We start from the raw sequence: 15,477 nt of genomic DNA on the forward strand, positions 1-15,477 counted from the left end.
AATCCTGGTCCCAGAATCCCCAGTCCCGATCCTGGGGGTTGGGGGTGGAGGGGTCCTCGATCCCGGGCTGGGGGAGGCACATGGGGGTGTTCTGAGGGTCGGGGGGGTCTGGGGGTCGTAGAAGGGGTGGGAGGGGGCGTGGAGGGGAACCATGGGGTCGTAGAGTGGGTGGGAGGGGCATGGGGTTCCAAGGGGACACCGAGGGGACACCAAGGGGGTTCCCAGGGGGCTCCAAGAGGACACTGAGGGGGACACCAAGGTGACACCAGGGGACACCAGGGGACACCAGGGGGACACCAGAGGACACCAGGGGTACACCAAGGTGACACCAGGGGACACCAGGGGACACCAGAGGACACCAGGGGTACACCAAGGTCACACCAGGGGACACCACGGTGACACCAGGGGACAGTAGGGCACACCAAGGTGACACCAGGGGACACCAGGGGTACACCAGGGGACACCAGGGGTACACCAAGGTGACACCAGGGGACACCAGGGGACACCAGAGGACACCAGGGGTACACCAAGGTCACACCAGGGGACACCACGGTGACACCAGGGGACAGTAGGGCACACCAAGGTGACACAAGGGGACACCAGGTGACAGCAGGTGACACCAGGGGACACCAGGGGACACCAGGTGACACAAGGGGACACCAGGGGACAGCAGGTGATGCCAGGGGACACCAAGGTGACACCAGGGGACACCAGGGGACACCAAGGTGACACCAAGGGGACACCAAGGTGACACCAGGGGACAGTAGGGCACACCAGGTGATGCCAGGGGACACCAAGTGATGCCAGGGGACACCAGGGCACACCAGGGGACAGCAGGGGACAGCAGGGCACACCAGGGGACACCAAGGTGACACCAGGGGACAGCAGGGGACACCAGGGGACACCAGGGGACACCAAAGTGACACCAGGGCACACCAAGGTGACACCAGGGCACACCAAGGTGACACCAGGGGACAGCAGGGCACACCAAGGTGACACCAGGGGACACCAAGGGGACAGCAGGGGCACACCAGGGGACACCAAGGGACACCAAGGTGACACCAGGGGACACCAGGGGACACCAAAGTGACACCAGGTGACAGCAGGGGACAGCAGGGCACACCAAGATGACAGCAGGTGACACCAGGTGACACCAGGGCCACACTAAGGTGACACCAGGGGACACAGGGGACACCAGGGCACACCAAGGTGACACCAGGGCACACCAGGTGACACCAGGTGACACCAGGGGACACCAGGGGGACACCAGGGGACATCAGGTGACACCAGGGGACACCAAGGTGACACCAGGGGACACCAAAGTGACACCAGGGGACAGCAGGGGACACCAAGGTGACACCAGGGCACACCAGGTGACACCAGGGGACAGCAGGGGACACCAAGGTGACACCAGGGCACACCAGGTGACACCAGGGCACACCAAGGTGACACCAGGGGACACCAGGGGACACCAAGGTGACACCAGGGGACACCAGGGGACACCAGGGGATAGCAGGGGACATCAGGTGACACCAAGGGGACACCAAGGTGACAGCAGGGGCCACTCCCATCGCTCACCGAGGCCTGGCCGGGCCCTGCCGCCTCCTTCTCCTGCAGCTGCTCCACGATGTCAGCCAGGGTGGCTTTGCTGCTGATGGGGGGGGCATTTCGGGGTCACCCCCGCCCTGCCACCAACCCCGACCCCCCAAAGCCCCCCACTGACTCCCCATTGTCCACCTTGCCCCTCCCACCCCCTGCCTTCCCCAACCCCTGATCCTCCTGACCCCCATTGTCCCCCACCCCCTCACCCTCTGCCCTTGCTGCTGATGGGGGACATTTCGGGTCACCCTGCCCTGCCACCAATCCCCCGACCCCCATCACCCCCCATCGTCCCCCACCCCCTCACCCTCTGCCCTTGCTGCTGATGGGGGACATTTCGAGGTCACCCCGCCCTGCCACCAATCCCCCGACCCCCATTGTCCCCCACCCCCTCACCCTCTGCCCTTGCTGCTGATGGGGGACATTTCAGGGTCACCCCGCCCTGCCATCAACCCCTGACCCCCAAAGCCCCCCATTGACCCCCCATTGTCCCCCACCCCTCGCCCTCTGCCCTTGCTGCTGATGGGGGATATTTCGAGTCACCCCGCCCTGTCACCAACCCCCTGACCCCTCAAAGCCCCCATTGACCCCCATTGTCCCCTCACCCCTCACCCTCTGCCCTTGCTGCTGATGGGGGATATTTCGGGTCACCCTGCCCTGTCACCAACCCCCTGACCCCTAAAGCCCCCTATTGTCCCCCCACCGTCCCCTTTCCATCAACCCCCTCGACCCACCCATTGTCCCCCGTTGTCCCCCACCGTCCCCCTTTCCATCAACCCCTCGACCCACCCATTGTCCCCCATTGTCCCCCACCCCCTCACCCTCTGCCCTTCCAGCGACCCCCAACCCTCCCATTGACCCCCTGCCCTTCCAGCGACCCCTGACTCTCCCATTGTCCCCCCCCGCCTCACCCCCGGCCTTTCACCAACCCCCGACCCCCATTGACCCCCTCTGACCCCCCATTGTCCCCCTGCCCTCTCACCCCCGGCCTTTCACCAACCCCAGACCCCCACTGACCCCCTCTGACCCCCATGTCCTCCCCCCACCCCCTCACCCTCTATCCTTCCACCAACCCCCGACCTCCATTGACCCCTCGCGACCCCCCATTGACCCCCATCTCCCCCTGCCCCCTCTCACCCTGCTCCCTTCCCATTGTGCCACGCCGGCCCCTCCATTGACCCCTCCTGACCCCCCATTGACTCCCCGACCCCCCATTGACCCCTGAACCCCTATTGACCCCTCCATTGACCCCCCATTGACCCCCTGACCCCCTATTGACCCCTCCATTGACCCCCATTGACCCCCTGACCCCCTATTGACTCCCCGACCCCTCCATTGACCCCCTGACCCCTCCATTGACCCCCTGACCCCCCATTGACCCCTCCATTGACCCCCCATTGACCCCCTGACCCCCTATTGACCCCCCTGACCCTCCACTTGACCCCCCTGACCCTCCATTGACCTCGACCCCTCCATTGACCCCCTGACCCCTCCATTGACCCCCCGACCCCTCCATTGATCCCCCTGACCCCCATCGCCCCCTGACTCCCCATTGACCCCCTGACCCCCATGTCCCCTCACCCCGCTCCCTTCCCGTCGTGCCGGGGTCCCCCTCAGGCTCGCCTCGATTCCTGCCGCTCAGGCGCCCCCTCCCCACAGCCCCTCACCTTTCACCACTCCTGACCCCCATCGTCCCCTGACCCCCATTGACCCTCAGTCGTCCCCTGACCCCCTGAACCCCTCCATGTCCCCTCACCCCGCTCCCTTCCCGTCGTGCCGGGGTCCCCCTCGGGCTCGCTCGATTCCTGCCGCCCAGGCGCCGCTCCCGCCGCTCCCTTCTCCTCCTCCTCCCCTCAGGCCCCTCCTCGGCTCGGGGTGCCGGAGGGTGCCGAGGGCTCCCCGGCGGTGTCGGAGGCGGCCCCGGGGTTGGGGGGTCGTGCAGGCGGTCGAGGCGGGGCCGGAGGCGCTCGGGGCGCAGCTCGTGCCTCACGGTGGCCACGGTGGCCACGCAGGGCTCCCCGCCGTGGGAGGGGAGGGACCCCACCCCCTCCTCCTGGGGAGGGGCACCCCGGGGACGAGGAGGGCGAGGGGGCACCCTGGGGTCCCTCCCAGGAACTTGCGGGTCAGGAGGGGCGTCGGAGGCTGCTGGTTCTGCTCGGCGCGGAGCTTCTCCAGCTGCGGGCACGGGGAACGGCTCAGGGGGCGTTGAAGGGGCTTTGGGGGTTTGGGAAGGTTGAGGGATTTGAGGGGTTGGGGGTCGGGGGTTGAGGGATTGGAGGATTTGGAGATTGGGAGTTTGGGGGTTTGAGGGATTTGGAGTTGGGGCAGTTTGAGGGGCTTGGGAGATTTGAGGAGGTTGGGGATTTGGGGGTTTGGGGGATTGAGGAGCTGGGGTTGTGGAAGGTTGAGGGATTTGAGGGTTGGGAGTTGTAGGGTCGGGGGGTTAGAGAGTTTGAGGGATTAGGAGATTTGGGGATTGGGAGGAGTTTGGGGGATTTGGGGGATTTGGGAGATTGGGGAGTTGAGGGTTTGGGAGAGATTGAGGAGCTGGAGGTTTGGGGGTTGTGGAGATGGGGAACTGGGGATTGGGGGAACTGGGGAGTTTGGGGGATTTGGGGGGATTGGGGATTTGGGGATTGGGGCAGTTTGAGGGGCTTGGGGGATTTGGGGAGGTTGGGGGAGTTGTGGGGTTGGGGGTTTGGGGAGTTGTGGAGGTCGGGTGAGTTAGGGTTTGGGGGGATTGGGAGATTTGGGGATTGGGGCAGTTTGAGGGCTTGGGGGATTTGGGGAGTTGCAGGGGGTTGTGGGGGTCAGGTGGGTTGGGGAGGTTGGGGGATTAGGGGATTTGGGGAGTTTGGGGGATCTGGGGATTGGGGAAGTTTGGGGGCTTGGGGGATTTGGAGAGGTTGGGGGGAGTTTGGGGTTTTGGGGGGTTGGGAGTTTGGAGGATTAGGGGATTTGGGGATTGGGGGAGTTTGGGGGATTTGGGGGATTTGGGGAGGTTGGGGGAGTTGGGGTTTGGGGGATTGGGGAGCTGGGAGGATTGGGAGGTAGTTGTGGGTTGGGGGTTGGGAGTAGTTGTGGGGATGCGGGTGGGTTGGGGACTTTGGGGGATTAGGGGATTTGGGGATTGGGGAGTTTGGTGGATCTGGGGGATTGGGGAAGTTTGGGGGGCTTGGGAGGATTTGGGGGATTTGGGGGGAGTTGGAGGATTTGGGGGGGAGTTGAGGGTTGTGGGGTTGGGGTAACTGGGATGGAGATGGGATGGGGTGGGATGGGATGGGATGGGATGGAGATGATGGATATGATGGGATGGGATGGGATGGGATGGACATGATGGATATGATGGGATGGGATGTTTACCGTGGTGAGTCTCCTCAGGGAGCTGAACCTCTCCTCCCAGGCGGGAGATGATGGAGATGGGATGGGATGGGATGGGATGGGATGGATATGATGGATATGATGGATATGATGGATATGATGGGATGGGATGGATATGATGGAGATGATGGGATGGTTACCATGGTGAGTCTCCTCAGGGAGCTGAACCTCTCCTCCCAGGCAGGAGATGATGGAGATGGGATGGGATGGGATGGGATGGAGATGATGGATATGATGGATATGATGGCATGGGATGGGATGGGATGGGATGGAGATGATGGATATGATGGGATGGTTATGATGGGATGGGATGGGATGGGATGGAGATGAGCACAGGGATGATGGAGATGATGGATACAATGGGATGGTTACCGTGGTGAGTCTCCTCAGGGAGCTGAACCTCTCCTCCCAGGCGGGAGATGATGGAGATGGGATGGGATGGGATGGGATGGAGATGAGCACAGGGATGATGGAGATGATGGATATGATGGGGTGGTTACCGTGGTGAGTCTCCTCAGGGAGCTGAACCTCTCCTCCCAGGCAGGAGATGATGGAGATGGGATGGGATGGGATGGGATGGGATGGGATGGGATGGAGATGATGGATGGGATGGGATGAAGATGATGGATATGATGGATACAATGGGATGGTTACCGTGGTGAGTCTCCTCAGGGAGCTGAACCTCTCCTCCCAGGCGGGAGATGATGGAGATGATGGATATGATGGGATGGGATGGATATGATGGATATGATGGGATGGGATGGGGTGGTTACCGTGGTGAGTCTCCTCAGGGAGCTGAACCTCTCCTCCCAGGCGGGAGATGATGGAGATGGGATGGATATGATGGAAATGATGGATACAATGGGATGGTTACCGTGGTGAGTCTCCTGAGGGAGCTGAACCTCTCCTCCCAGGCGGCCGCCGCTTTGCGGAAGGCCTCGTGGCGCCGGATGAGCTGCTCCACCTCGTCCACGCTGCTGCCCAGCTCCTGGCTCCGCACCAGCGGCTCCTGCGCCGTCAGCCACGCGTCGGCCACCACGGCCTCCTGCGCAAACTGGTGAACCTCCCGCACTGGGGGGACGGGGGGACATGAGGGGACATGAGGGGACACGGAGGGGACATGAGGGGGACATGAGGGGGCACGGGGGGACACGTCACGGCCACGGCAGCGGCGCCGTCGCAGGGATGTCGGGGATGTCAGGACCATCCCCATCCCATCCCCATCCCGTCCCCACCCCAGTTGTGTCTCCAGGAATGTTGTCTCCGTCATCTCCGCTGTCTCGGTCATCTCCATCATCTCCATTCCCATCCCTGCTCCATCCCCATCACTGCTCCGTCTCCATCGCCATCTCATCCCCATCATCTCCATCCCATCCCTGCTCCATCCCATCCCTGCTCCATCCCCATCTCATCCCCATCATCTCCATCCCCATCCCATCCCTGCTCCATCCCCATCCCATCCCTGCTCCATCTCCATCACTGCCATCAGCTCCATCCCATCCCTGCTCCATCCCCATCCCATCCCTGCTCCATCTCCATCACTGCCATCAGCTCCATCCCATCCCTGCTCCATCCCCATCCCATCCTTGCTCCATCCCCATCCCATCCCTGCTCCATCTCCATCACTGCCATCAGCTCCATCCCATCCCTGCTCCATCCCCATCCCATCACTGCTCCATGCCCATCCCATCCCTGCTCCATCCCCATCCCTGTTCCATCCTATCCCATCCCTGCTTCATCTCCATTACAGTTTCATCCCCATCAATGGCAGCTCCATCATCCCCATCCCATCCCCACCCCATTGGCATGTCCAGCAACGTCGTCTCCATCATTTCCTTCAGCTCCATCCCATCCCTGCTCCATCCCCATCCCTGCTCCATCTCCATCCCCATCTCATCCCCATCATCCCCATCCCATCCCCACCCCACTGGCATGTCCAGCAACGTCGTCTCCATCATTTCCTTCAGCTCCATCCCATCCCTGCTCCATCCCCATCATCTCCATCCCATCCCATCCCATCCCATCCCATCCCATCCCATCCCATCCCATCCCATCCCATCCCATCCCATCCCATCCCACCCCATCCCATCCATCCCATCCCATCCCATCCCATCCATCCCATCCCATCCCATCCCATCCCATCCCATCCCATCCCATCCCATCCCATCCCATCAATCCCATCCCATCCCATCCCATCCCATCCCATCCCATCCCATCCCATCCCATCAATCCCATCCCATCCCATCCCATCCCATCCCATTCCCATCCCTATCTCATCCCCATCATCTCCATCCCATCCCTGCTCCATCCCATCCCTGCTCCATCCCCATTCCTGCTCCATCTGCATCCCCATCTCATCCCCATCATCTCCATCTCCATCCCATCCCTGCTCCATCCCATCCCTGCTCCATCCCCATCTCATCCCCATCATCTCCATCCCCATCCCATCCCTGCTCCATCCCCATCCCATCACTGCCATCAGCTCCATCCCATCCCTGCTCCATCCCCATCCCATCCTTGCTCCATCCCCATCCCATCCCTGCTCCATCTCCATCACTGCCATCAGCTCCATCCCATCCTCTGTCCATCCCATCCCATCACTGCTCCATGCCCATCCCATCCCTGTTCCATCCCCATCCTGTTTCCATCCCTATCCCATCCTGCTTCATCTCCATCACAGTTTCATCCCCATCATGCAGCTCCATCATCCCATCCCATCCCACCCCATTGGCATCTCATCACGTCGTCTCCATCATTTCCTTCAGCTCCATCCCATCCTGCTCCATCCCATCCCTGCTCCATCTCCATCCCATCTATCCCCATCATCCCATCCCATCCCACCCACTGGCATCTCCAGCAATGCGTCGTCTCCATCCATTCCTTCAGCTCCATCCCATCCCTGCTCCATCCCATCATCTCCATCCCATCCCATCCCATCCCATCCCATCCATCATCCCATCCCATCTCCATCCCCATCCCCATCCCATCCCATCCATCCATCCCATCCATCCCATCCCATCCATCCCATCCCATCCATCCCATCCCATCCCATCCCATCCCATCCCATCCCATCCCATCCCATCATCCATCCAATCCCATCCCATCCATCCCATCCCATCCCCATCCCATCCCATCCCATCCCATCAATCCCATCCTATCCATCCCCATCCCATCCCATCCCATCCCTGCTCCATCCCATCCATCTCCATCCATGCCCATCTCATCCTCATCCCATCATGCTCCATCCCATCCTGCTCCATCCCATCCTGCTCCATCTGCATCCCCATCTCATCCCCATCATCTCCATCCCCATCCCATCCTGCTCCATCTCATCCCATCTGCATCCATCCCATCTCTCATCCCATCCATCCTGCATCCATCCCATCCCATCCCTGCTCCATCTCCATCACTGCCATCAGCTCCATCCATCCTGCTCCATCCCATCCCATCCTTGCTCCATCCCCATCCCATCCTGCTCCATCTCCATCACTGCCATCAGCTCCATCCCATCCCTGCTCCATCCCCATCCCATCACTGCTCCATGCCCATCCCATCCCTGCTCCATCCCCATCCCTGTTCCATCCTATCCCATCCCTGCTTCATCTCCATTACAGTTTCATCCCCATCAATGGCAGCTCCATCATCCCCATCCCATCCCCACCCATTGGCATCTCCAGCAACGTCTGTCTCCATCATTTCCTTCAGCTCCATCCCATCCCTGCTCCATCCCCATCCCTGCTCCATCTCCATCCCCATCTCATCCCCATCATCCCCATCCCATCCCCACCCCACTGGCATCTCCAGCAACGTCGTCTCCATCATTTCCTTCAGCTCCATCCCATCCCTGCTCCATCTCCATCATTCCATCCCATCCCATCCCATCCCATCCTATCTCATCCCATCCCATCTCATCCCATCCTATCCCATCTCCATCTCATCCCATCCCATCATCCATCCATCCATCCCATCCCATCCCATCCATCCCATCCCATCCCATCCCATCCCATCCCATCCCATCCCATCCCATCCCATCAATCCCATCCCATCCCATCCCATCCCATCCCATCCCATCCCATCCCATCCCATCCCATCCATCCCATCTCCATCCCCATCTCTATCCCCATCATCTCATTCCCATCCCATCCCATTCCCATCCCTATCTCATCCTCATCATCTCCATCCCATCCCTGCTCCATCCCATCCCTGCTCCATCCCCATTCCTGCTCCATCTGCATCCCCATCTCATCCCCATCATCTCCATCTCCATCCCATCCCTGCTCCATCCCATCCCTGCTCCATCCCCATCTCATCCCCATCATCTCCATCCCCATCCCATCCCTGCTCCATCCCCATCCCATCACTGCCATCAGCTCCATCCCATCCCTGCTCCATCCCCATCCCATCCTTGCTCCATCCCCATCCCATCCCTGCTCCATCTCCATCACTGCCATCAGCTCCATCCCATCCCTGCTCCATCCCCATCCCATCACTGCTCCATGCCCATCCCATCCCTGCTCCATCCCCATCCCTGTTCCATCCTATCCCATCCCTGCTTCATCTCCATTACAGTTTCATCCCCATCAATGGCAGCTCCATCATCCCCATCCCATCCCCACCCCATTGGCATGTCCAGCAACGTCTGTCTCCATCATTTCTTCAGCTCCATCCCATCCCTGCTCCATCCCTATCATCTCTATCCCATCCCATCCCATCCCATCCCATCCCATCCCATCTCATCCCATCCCATCCCATCCCATCAATCCCATCTCATCTCCATCTCATCCCATCCCATCCCATCTCCATCCCATCCCATCCCATCCCATCTCCATCAATCCTATCTCATCCCATCCCACCCTATCCCATCCCACCCATCCCATCCCATCCCATCCCACCCCATCCCATCCCATCCCATCTCTATCTCCATCTCTACCCCATCCCATCCCATCCCATCCCATCCCATCTCCATCCCATCATCAATCCCATCCCATCCCATCCCATCCCATCCCACCCCATCCCATCCCATCCCATCATCAATCCCATCCCATCCCATCCCATCCCATCCCATCCCATCCCATCCATCCCCTCCATCCCATCCCAATCCATCCCATCCCCTCCCATCCCATCCCATCCCCTCCCATCCCATCCCATCCCATCCCATCCCATCCCATCCCATCCCATCCCATCCCACCCCATTCCCATCAGGAACTGACTCTGCTGGAGCCACTCCCAGTGCTTTTCCCACTTTTCCGTCATCTCCTTCTTCTTCTCCAGCAGCTTCTCCATGTGGGATTTGATCTGCGGGGGATCCCAAAATTGACCACCCCAGATCCCAGAATTTCCCCACCCCCAAAATTGCCCCCCCATCCCAGATTTCCCCACCCCCCGCAAAATTTCCCCCATCCCCCAAAATTGCCCTCCACTCCCCAAAATTCCCCCTCACCCCCAGAATTTCCCCCCACCCCAAAATTGCCCCCAATCCTCCAAAATTCCCCAAATTGCCCCCATGCCCCAAAATTACCCCCTCCCACCCCAAAATCGTCCCCAATCCTCCAAAATTCCCCCAATTGCCCCCAGACCCCCAAATTGCCCCCAATCCTCCAAATTTCCCTCCCAAATTGCCCCCATGCCCCAAAATTGCTCCCAATCCTCCAAAATCGCCCCCAATCCTCCAAAATCCCCCAAATTGCCCCCCCACCTAAATTACTCCCCCAGGCCCCCAACCTGCCCCCCACCCCCAAACCCCCACCTCGTCGCTGGCGGGGCTCTTGGCCAGCACGAGGCTCTTGCCCAGCTCCAGGCACGAGGCCACGCCCGGAGCCCGCGACTCCATCTCCGCCCTCAGGGCCTGGTGCTCCGACATCTGCAGCTCCACCGACGACACCGCCCTGGGGGACACGGGGGCACAGGGGGTCACTGGGGGGTCACTGGGACCAGGGATGGAGCAGGACACAGGGGGACACGGGGGTGGGGATTGAATGTCCCCAAGCAGTGCCTGGTGCTCCGACATCTGCAGCTCCACGGAGGACACCGCCCTGGGGGCACACGGGGGCCACTGGGGGTCACTGGGGGTCACTGGGGGTCACTGGGATGGAGGGGGACACGGGGGACACAGGGGGCATTGAATGTCCCCAAGCAGTGCCTGGTGCTCCGACATCTGCAGCTCCACCGACGACACCGCCCTGGGGGACACAGGGGGACACGGGGGTCACTGGGGGTCATTAGGGTCACTGGGGGTCATTGGGGTCACTGGGATGGAGGGGGACACGGGGGACACGGGGGCATTGAATCTCCCCACTCAGCCCCTGGTGCTCCGACATCTGCAGCTCCACCGACGACACCGCCCTGGGGGACACAGGGGGACACGGGGGTCACTGGGGGTCACTGGGGGTCACTGGGATGGAGGGGGACACGGGGGCTGGGGATTGCATCTCCCAAGCAGCCCCTGGTGCTCCGACATCTGCAGCTCCACGGAGGACACCGCCCTGGGGGACACGGGGGGACACGGGGGTCACTGGGGGTCACTGGGAGCAGGGATGGAGCAGGATGTGGTCCTGAGAACCAGGGATGGAGCAGGACACGGGTGGGTCCTTGGGGGACATGGGGGTTCACGGGGGGTCACTGGGGGTCACTGGGACCAGGGATGGAGCAGGATGTGGTCATTGGGACCAGGGATGGAGGGGGACATGGGGGTCACTGGGGTCACTGGGACCAGGGATGGAGCAGGACATGGGTGGGTCCCATGGGGGGGTCACTGGGGGGTCACTGGGACCAGGGATGGGGCAGGACACGGGTGGGTCCCATGGGGGGGTCACTGGGGTCACTGGGACCAGGGATGGGGCCGGACACGGGGTGGACACGGCGGGGGGTCACTGGGGGGGTCACTGGGACCAGGGATGGAGCAGGATGTGGTCATTGGGATCAGGGATGGAGCAGGACACAGGGGGGACATGGGGGGGTCACTGGGGGGGTCACTGGGACCAGGGATGGAGCAGGATGTGGTCATTGGGACCAGGGATGGAGCAGGACACGGGTGGGTCCCATGGGGGGGACACTGGGGGGGTCATTGGGAGCAGGGATGGAGCAGGACACGGTCCTGGAGGGACTCCAGGGATGGAGCAGGACACGGGACCTTCGGGTGGACCAGGACAGGGATCATGGGATGGACCAGGACACAGAACCACAGGATGGACCAGGATAAAGGTCCTTGTGATGGAGCAGGACATGATTCCTTGGCTCCAGGGACAGACCAGGACACAGGACCATGGGATGGACCAGGACAAAGGACCATGGGATGGACCAGGACAGGGGTCCGTGGGATGCTCCAGGACATGGGACCATGGGATGGACCAGGACAGGGGTCATTGAGATGGACCAGGACAAGGGCCCTTGGGATGCTCCAGGACATGGGACCATGGGATGGACCAGGACAGATTCCCTTGGGACATTCCAGGACAGGTGCCCTTGGGACGCTCCAGGACAGGAGTCATTGGGATGTTCTGTGACAGTGACCATGGGATGGACCAGGACAGGTGCCCTCGGGATGCTCCAGGACACGGAACCATGGGATGGAGCAGGACAGGGGTCATGGGATGGACCAGGACAAGTTCCTTGGGATGGACCAGGACAGGTGCCCTTGGGATGTTCCAGGATAGGAGTCATTGGGATGCTCCATGACACTGACCATGGGATGGACCAGGACAGATTCCCTTGGGACACTCCAGGACAGGGGTCCTTGGGATGTTCCAGGACAGGGGTCCGTGGGATGTTCCAGGACAGGGGTCATGGGATGGACCAGGACAAGGACCATGGGATGGACCAGGACAGGTGCCCTTGGGACACTCCAGGATAGGAGTCACTGGGATGCTCCATGACACTGACCATGGGATGGACCAGGACAGATTCCCTTGGGACACTCCAGGACAGGGGTCCTTGGGATGTTCCAGGACAGGGGTCCTTGGGATGTTCCAGGACAGGGGTCCGTGGGATGTTCCGTGACACTGACCATGGGATGGACCAGGACAGATTCCCTTGGGACACTCCAGGACAAAGGACCATGGGATGGACCAGGACAGGGGTCCTTGGGATGCTCCAGGACAGGAGTCATTGGGATGTTCTGTGACACTGACCATGGGATGAACTAGCACAGGTGCCCTTGGGACACTCCAGGATAGAAGTCATTGGGATGGACCAGGACACTGACCATGGGATGGACCAGGACAGATTCCTTGGGATGCTCCAGGACAAGGGACCATGGGATGAACTAGCACAGGTGCCCTTGGGACACTCCAGGACAAAGGACCATGGGATGAACCAGGACAGATTCCCTTGGGACACTCCAGGACAGGAGTCATTGGGATGCTCCATGACACTGACCATGGGATGGACCAGGACAGATTCCCTTGGGATGTTCCAGGATAGGAGTCATTGGGATGTTCCATGACACTGACCATGGGATGGACCAGGACAGGGTCCTTGGGACACTCCAGGACAGGAGTCATTGGGACGCTCCATGACACTGACCATGGGATGGACCAGGACAGGGGTCCTTGGGACACTCCAGGACAGGAGTCATTGGGATGTTCCGTGACAGTGACCATGGGATGGACCAGGACAGATTCCCTTGGGACGCTCCAGGACAAAGGACCATGGGATGGACCAGGACAGGGGTCCTTGGGACACTCCAGGATAGGAGTCATTGGGATGGACCAGGACACTGACCATGGGATGGACCAGGAGAGGTGCCCTTGGGACACTCCAGGACAGAAGTCATTGGGATGTTCTGTGACACTGACCATGGGATGAACTAGCACAGGTGCCCTTGGGACGCTCCAGGACAGGTGCCCTCGGGACACTCCAGGACAGGAGTCATTGGGATGCTCCATGACACTGACCATGGGATGGACCAGGACAGATTCCCTTGGGACGCTCCATGACAGGAGCCCTTGGGATGCTCCAGGACAGGGACCATGGGATGGACCAGGACAGGTGCCCTTGGGACACTCCAGGACAAAGGACCATGGGATGGACCAGGACAGGTGTCCTTGGGATGCTCCAGGACAAGGGACCATGGGATGGACCAGGACACAATTCCTTGGCTCCAGGGACAGACCAGGACACAGGACCATGGGATGGACCAGGACAGGGACCATGGGATAGATCAGGACGGGGTCATTGGGACACTCCAGGACAGGGGTCATGGGACTCTCCAGGACAAAGGACCATGGGATGGACCAGGACAGGGACCATGGGACGCTCCAGGACATGGGACCATGGGATGCTCCAGGACAGATTCCCTTGGGACACTCCAGGACAAAGGACCATGGGATGGACCAGGACATGTTTCCTGGACTCCAAGGACGCTCCAGGACATGGTTCCTTGTTTCCAAGGACAGACCAGGACAAGGTCAATGGGATGCTCCAGGACAAGGGACCACGGGATGGACCAGTACAGGAGTCATTGGGATGGACCAAGACAAGGGACCATGGGATGGACCAGGATAGAGGATCCTTGGGATACTCCAGGACATGATTCCTTGGCTCCAGGGACAGACCAGGACATGGGACCATGGGATGGACCAGGACAGGGGTCCTTGGGATGGACCAGGACATGGGGCCATGGGATGGACCAGGACAGGTGCCCTTGGGATGGACCAGGACATGGGGCCATGGGATGGACCAGGACATGGGACCATGGGATGGACCAGGACAGATTCCCTTGGGACACTCCAGGACAAGGGACCATGGGATGGACCAGGACATTGACCATGGGATGCTCCAGCACAGGTGCCCTCAGGACCCTCCAGCCCCCATCCCGTGCCCACCTGGGCCTGTCCGCGGCCGCCATCTGCTGCAGCGCGCCGTCCATCCAGGCCAGGAGGTCGCGGGCGGCGCCCACGAAGCGGATCTTGTCGGCCACGCCGGCCACGCGCAGCCGGCACTCCTCGCACGCCGCCAGCAGCTCCTTCCAGGCGCGCAGCACCTCCCGCTCGCGCCCCGCGATGGCCTCGGCGTTGTCGCCCGCGTAGAGGGTCCTCAGCTGCGCCGCCCCCTCCTGCAGCCGCCGCACCTGCGCCACCAGCGCCTCCACGTCCCGCTCGAAGGCGCCCAGCGCGCGCTGCAGGGCCCCGGCCGACGAGGGGACGCCCTCCCGGCCCGCCAGAGCCGGCAGGCGCTGCCGCTTCTCCTCGATCTGACACAGCACCTGGGGAGAAAAGAGGGGTCACTGAGGGGACAGGGATGGGGCACTGCCGCTTCTCCTCGATCTGACACAGCACCTGGGGAGAAAAGAGGGGTCACGGAGGGGACAGGGATGGGGCACTGCCGCTTCTCCTCGATCTGACACAGCACCTGGGGACAAAAGGGGTCACCAGGGGACAGAGATGGGGCACTGCTGCTTCTCCTCAATCTGACACAGCACCTGGGGAGAAAAGAGGGGTCAGCTGGGGACAGGGATGGGGCACTGCTGCTTCTCCTCGATCTGACCCAGCACCTGGGGAA

At 61.3% G+C, this 15,477-nt stretch overlaps 1 protein-coding gene across 1 annotated transcript; it reads right to left on the reverse strand.

Annotated features, from left to right (window-relative positions):
• Window positions 1-3,585: 3,585 nt before the first annotated feature.
• LOC126653201 (spectrin beta chain, non-erythrocytic 4-like) lies at window positions 3,586-15,209 on the reverse strand. The gene is made up of 5 exons (XM_050340720.1): window positions 14,802-15,209; window positions 10,727-10,865; window positions 10,191-10,275; window positions 5,855-6,051; window positions 3,586-3,774 (listed from the first exon to the last, which is right to left on the reverse strand). Exons 1-5 carry the CDS (start codon window positions 14,843-14,845, stop codon window positions 3,586-3,588), a joined length of 654 nt encoding a protein of 217 aa, XP_050196677.1. The 5' UTR covers window positions 14,846-15,209.
• Between the last annotated feature and the right edge of the window lie 268 nt (window positions 15,210-15,477).

The sequence above is a fragment of the Myiozetetes cayanensis genome, unplaced genomic scaffold (genome assembly GCF_022539395.1).
Source record: "Myiozetetes cayanensis isolate MyiCay16 unplaced genomic scaffold, myiCay2020 scf959, whole genome shotgun sequence".
NCBI lineage: Eukaryota > Metazoa > Chordata > Aves > Passeriformes > Tyrannidae > Myiozetetes > Myiozetetes cayanensis.

Bases quoted from the DNA above. Each gene is read 5' to 3' on its own strand.
- LOC126653201 (XM_050340720.1), bottom strand. From the start codon at position 14,845: ATGGACGGCGCGCTGCAGCAGATGGCGGCCGCGGACAGGCCCAG. The intron at 10,866-14,801 runs GTGGGCACGGGA...CGTGTCCCCCAG, and splicing joins GCGGCCGCGGACAGGCCCAG to GGCGGTGTCGTCGGTGGAGC. The intron at 6,052-10,190 runs GTCAGTTCCTGA...CCGTCCCCCCAG, and splicing joins CTGGGAGTGGCTCCAGCAGA to TGCGGGAGGTTCACCAGTTT.